Source organism: Macadamia integrifolia, chromosome 8 (genome assembly GCF_013358625.1).
Source record: "Macadamia integrifolia cultivar HAES 741 chromosome 8, SCU_Mint_v3, whole genome shotgun sequence".
Classification (NCBI taxonomy): domain Eukaryota; kingdom Viridiplantae; phylum Streptophyta; class Magnoliopsida; order Proteales; family Proteaceae; genus Macadamia; species Macadamia integrifolia.
Window position 1 is genome coordinate 16,309,352 of NC_056564.1, and position 5,349 is coordinate 16,314,700.

The 5,349-nt window shown below is 35.6% G+C and overlaps 1 protein-coding gene across 5 annotated transcripts in view; it reads right to left on the reverse strand.

Annotated features, from left to right (window-relative positions):
- Positions 1-385: 385 nt before the first annotated feature.
- LOC122085452 (carnosine N-methyltransferase-like) overlaps positions 386-5,349 on the reverse strand; it is a 43,924-nt gene continuing 38,960 nt past the window's right edge. For all 5 annotated transcript variants that reach the window (XM_042653891.1, XM_042653890.1, XM_042653889.1 and 2 more), the window contains 4 exons: positions 5,234-5,302; positions 5,083-5,136; positions 4,314-4,385; positions 386-606 (listed from right to left, as the gene is read on the reverse strand). In XM_042653891.1, the coding sequence (XP_042509825.1) occupies positions 4,332-4,385; positions 5,083-5,136; positions 5,234-5,302 (177 nt within the window). In that variant the 3' untranslated portion in view covers positions 386-606; positions 4,314-4,331. The remainder of the gene's footprint in view (positions 607-4,313; positions 4,386-5,082; positions 5,137-5,233; positions 5,303-5,349) is intronic.

The window sequence follows — 5,349 nt, forward strand, 5'->3', positions numbered from 1 at the left end:
AAAAAAATGAGAGTAAAAAAATTTCAAATATGAAATTTTTGTAATCATCATCTAACATCTGAGACACATGCATGCAGCCCAACGCCTGGGGATATGTACCTCAGGTATTAGGCTATGTACATGTCTGATTGGATGAAGGATGGAAGAAAAATCCTCAGAGAGGATCTAGATCCAAAATCAACAGGAGATCTCTCTCTCTCTCTCTCAGTGTGTGTGCATAACTTGCTGGAAACCTCCAAAAGGAAGACCATGTGAAAAAAACAACCCCAACCTGAAAGGGCTAAGATCAATGATCCTATAACCTTAAACCAATATTTCACAGATTTCTAATAAAAGTAAAATTCATAAATTTGTCATATAATCCAGGCACAACGGAAAACCTCCATAAATGAAAATTTTAAACTTTTTAATATATAAATAACTTAAAATCCATAATTCAACATATTTATATCATTTGTTTATCCCTGTGGTTATAAAAATAAGTACTTCAATAAAGTCTATTGCAATTGATCTCAAATCCATCTGTTGAAAAAAGAACACTTTAAATGGAGGTAACTTGTCTTCTTCTCATATCCACCTTTGCTATACCAACTCGTGCTTAATGACCTGTAGGGAAAATGGTAATGTGAGCTAATAGCCAGTGAGATAAGCATGACAACCCAACAAGAGCATGTATAATTTGAAACGAAGTATTATTCTTTCATAACATATCATATTTAAACATGAGAGGAAAAACATAGTTTATGACCATCAACATATGCACAGACTATTCCATATAAATATGGAAAATATCACATAAGCTATAAAAGTCTCGGTCAAGTCATCATGGGTGATTTGCCACATGGGAAACCTAAGGCTATGTTTGGTAGCCAAGAAAAGAAAAGAAAAGAAAAAAGAATCTAGAAAAGAAATGAAATGATGAAAAAATATATACATATATATATATATGTGTGTGTGTGTGTGTGTGTGTGTGTGTGTGTGTGTGTGCATGTGTGTGTGTGTTTGGTTACCATTAGAAGAGAGGAAAAGAAAAGAAAAGAAATTTTTTTATATTCTCTCATGTTTTCTTGTGTTTTTGGCATGAGAGCAAAAGAAAACTTCACTTGGGAATTTTAAAATTCAAAAACTGAATCTTCTCTTGGATCAAGACATGCCAAGCAAAAAGAGAAAATTTTAAATCAAGAAAAAAAGTACAAAAATTGTACTTTTTTCTTTTCTTTTTTTTTCTTCTCTTGGCTACCAAACCCAGCCTAAAGGTGAGGACACCTCATTGATCAAACAACCACAATTTTCCTTACGCCCCATTCGACTGGCATGTTTGGAAAACATAAACAGTCATGCCCCAATTACTGAAGCACCGGGCCCTCCAATCGGCACCATTGGGCATTCTTGTGGCCAAACAGGACAATATCATCCGAATCATTGAAGAATTGGGGCATCTAGCTGGCAAACATATGGCATTTCCGTGGCCAAGTGAGGAGCATTTAGAAAGAAAAAAAAAAAAAAGGCATAAGTGTGCTCAAACAGTACCTAACCTTCTACTAGAAAGGGGTGGCAATCACATCAGGTCATAGTTTCATTCGTTCAGTTTCATTTCATTTCTTTTCTTTTCTTTTCTATTCTATTCTACTCTTTTCATTTCAGTTCAGTTTATTCATTTGGAAATCCAGAAACACACGATCACTATATACATGAAACATATGCTTTTGCATTCATAAACATGAGCTATTAAACATGAATGTTTATATCCATAAAACATGCTTATTTCAATTTCAATCGATAAAATAGAAGTATTATCAAATATTAAATGATTCCAAAAATACAAAAATATCAATAAACCAATGGGTATGCCAAAGTCCTCTCACCTTGACGATGTCAAAAAAATAATGGTTCAGTCAAACGTCAAAATGAATCACTTGCCATTAAACAGATAAAAAAATAGTCAATCTCAGTACCAAGGGTTTGGCACCAAGTGTGTTTCAAAAGCATATTACTCATATTAGATTGGTTAAATTGTTTATTATATTTTGTAAGTGAGATTTTGATTTTATTGATTTAAAGAGAAGTTACTGTTGTTTGATTCAATAGTATTCTATTCATGTGACCCCTTACATTGTTGTTATTTATGGCCATATTATTTTGTTATCGATTCATACAATTATTATTTGCATTTTAATGATATTAGAGGTAGTGCATTGTTTTACCTCCCTCATGTGCCAGAGGTGGTTTTAGAGGACACACACAATTACTAGAGCTTCCTCAGGCTGAAGGCATGAGCTAGTATAAGGACATATGGATCCAGTCCTAATGAGCTTTTGTATGAAGTAGCTAATTCGACAGTTTTAGTGGCAGCTTACCCTTGTAGGGATGATCTAATCAGCTCTCAATGATGAAGTAACTATTGACTTCAGTTAGGAGTCAAGACCAGTTTGGATTTGATATGTTTAATCATTGTGACATGCAATTTCCATGCCACATCTTTACATGTGTAAATCCCAAGGCAGGTGAGAATGTAGGCACTTTGACGAGTAATTTCCCTTGTCGACTTAGGATGTGACGACGTTTATAATTGCGTGTTTGTGTTCTTGCTTAGACCAGGTTGTATTGTTTAAAGATGTGAATCTTTCAATACTTCCTATATATGCATAATTTATCCAATTCCATTGTAACTAGAATGACTATGCTATATTGTTTTAATATGTGCCTCTTTCAATACTTCCTATATGCACAATTTATCTAATCCAGTTGCAACTACAATGACTTTTACTGCCCAAGTGAGAGAATGTAATATTTTCACATGTAATGAATTTATTAATACACTCATTGTGTAAGTATGGATTAGTGAAAAAGTGTTGGCTGGTGGACCCGTTAGACTAAAATCAATAAAGGAGGTGCTCTCTTTAATGGGTAATGGGTTCATCTCTAAGGTCTTAACAAAAAGTAGTAGCCTTATCTTTATTTGTTTCTTTGGTAAGAAAGAAATCAATGTCTAAAATAAAAGGCAGAAGTTTTCCGGTAGATATCTTGAGGGTCCATTTGGTCACAACGAAATAAAAGGAGTGAAAGTGAAAATTTTCAAACCTAAATAGGAATTTTTTTGTAATCATAACCTAACGTAATTTAAATTCAAAACCATATTTAATAACAATACTATTAAGATATAACTTTTAGGAAAAAGTTTGGGCACGTCCCACCCCTTAGGACCACTCTGCCCCTCCCTATGACAGACGCCCACTGATCCAAGCAGCCGCATACCTGGAGCGGGTGGCATGCCCACCCTTCACTCTAAGTTTTATTTTACTTTTCAAATCCAAGGATTTGGATGTAAAGTAAAATTTAATAACTAAATATGGAGTGATTTGAAATTAATGAAATAATCATGAGAGGTAATGATTACCAAAGTTCCTTTTTTAAGTTCGAAAACTTCCATTCCATTTAATTCTCCTTGCAACCAAACGGAACATTAGGTAAATCAGTTCTATGCATTTCATATGCCAAAACAATACTCTAACCTCTAACGGGATAACTCCACTAAACTATCCCCAAAATTGAACTTTGGGATAGTTACGATCCAGGTAAATATCAAATCCCAACTTCACCTTTGCACTACCAGCACAAAGACCAGCCTCACTTAAAAAACCAAACCACCTTTAAACCAACAAAATATGAGACGATCCATATTTAAAACCACAATATTTTGTGAGGTAATTTGAATAAGCACTCAAGGAGGATCAGCCAATCAAATTCTGGAATTTTATGAGAGGGACTGACCCAAAATGTTAAATGACCATGGACACTGAATCCCCTAATTAATAGAACTCCAAAAGTTGGATCAGCTGATAGTGGCAATGAATCACTTGTTCCACCCTAAACCAAAATGATCCAATCCACCACTTCAACGCATACTGTAGTGAGATATTGATGGGATCAACCAGATTAGGTCCTTATTGCTGGTATGATAGTAGGTACTAGATAGGGCCTCCCCTATTCATAGAGTGAATGATCACAGATCCCACACCCCACACCCCACACCCCACACCCCACCCCCCAAAAAGGAAAAAACAAAAAAAATTAACTGTGCGTCTCTCAGAAAAAAAAAAAAAAAAAAAAGAAAAGAAAAGAAAAGGGAGGGTAGGAGAAAGCAAAAAATAACAGATGTCAACTCCAAGAAACAGCGTACATCGTCATGGATGCCAATTATGTGTTCCTCACAATTAGGTTCAACAACCATTTCATAGTATAAAAAGGCTGCAAAAATAATCTATTATCCAACAAATAAATTGCTTAAAAAACAATAGTTTTAAACTTTATACCTTGTAGATGGAAAATATTTATGATTTGACTTGTCTCTTTGTCATTGTCCAAAATGCAGCAGAGTATCGGTTCTGCAATTTCAAAAGGATCAGTGACACAGGAACAAAAAGAGTATCTGCACACAGTAGATGAAAAGAACAGGGTGTGTCTCTTTGGTCAAGAAATTCACGTAGAACCAGCAATTCTAGATACATACAAAACGTAGGGAAATGCTTTCACAGACTGCATTTATGCTCTATACCCAGATTATCCCTTTAGAACTGCTCAACTCACTGAGCCATGTTCCAACCGCTTAGGATCAAGCAAAACATGTTCAGCTATTATATTCTATAAAGCTCATATCTTCTGTTACTCTGTCAACTTTAAAGTTCTCCACACGGCCATTGGTTCCGCTTCGTGTCAGGCCAGATGGGGCCCTAATTTCGTGGATAGATGGGCCCAGGGTCCAATGCTCACAAGTCAAGTTTTATCCCAATTGGAGTTGGCCAAGTGGCACAACACAGTATTGAAAAATTCAGGATTACAAGAGGGTGCAGTCCAATATATGGACAGCTGACAAATACAGGGATGTATGGAGATGCATGTGAGGGTATCAGACTGAATTTGATTCTGACATTGACACGACGAGTCTAAACCATTCCCTAAATATCCATTGTCAGACATGCGACATCACCCTTCCACATGGTAGATATATGTGGCCTACTATATAACCTCTCCAAAAAGGCCAGTTCAGAAAAACTTCTGTTGATAGATTATTTCAGAACTTACTTGCATCATAGATCGAAGATTCGCAGTATAAGTTGTTTCAATAGTCTTCTCTTTCTGCCACCAAAAATTGTAAATGCTTGATCATGAGTCAATAAACATTGTCATTGGGCGATGCTATATGATTGATAAAAATAAAATCTGCCAAGGATACCTCCAACAGAAATCCATAATGGAATGCAACCCTCTTCACATCTTCCAAACTGAGTTCTATGGACATCTCCTGAGAAAAAAAGAGGGGGGGGGGGAGAAAAGTTACTATAATTTGTA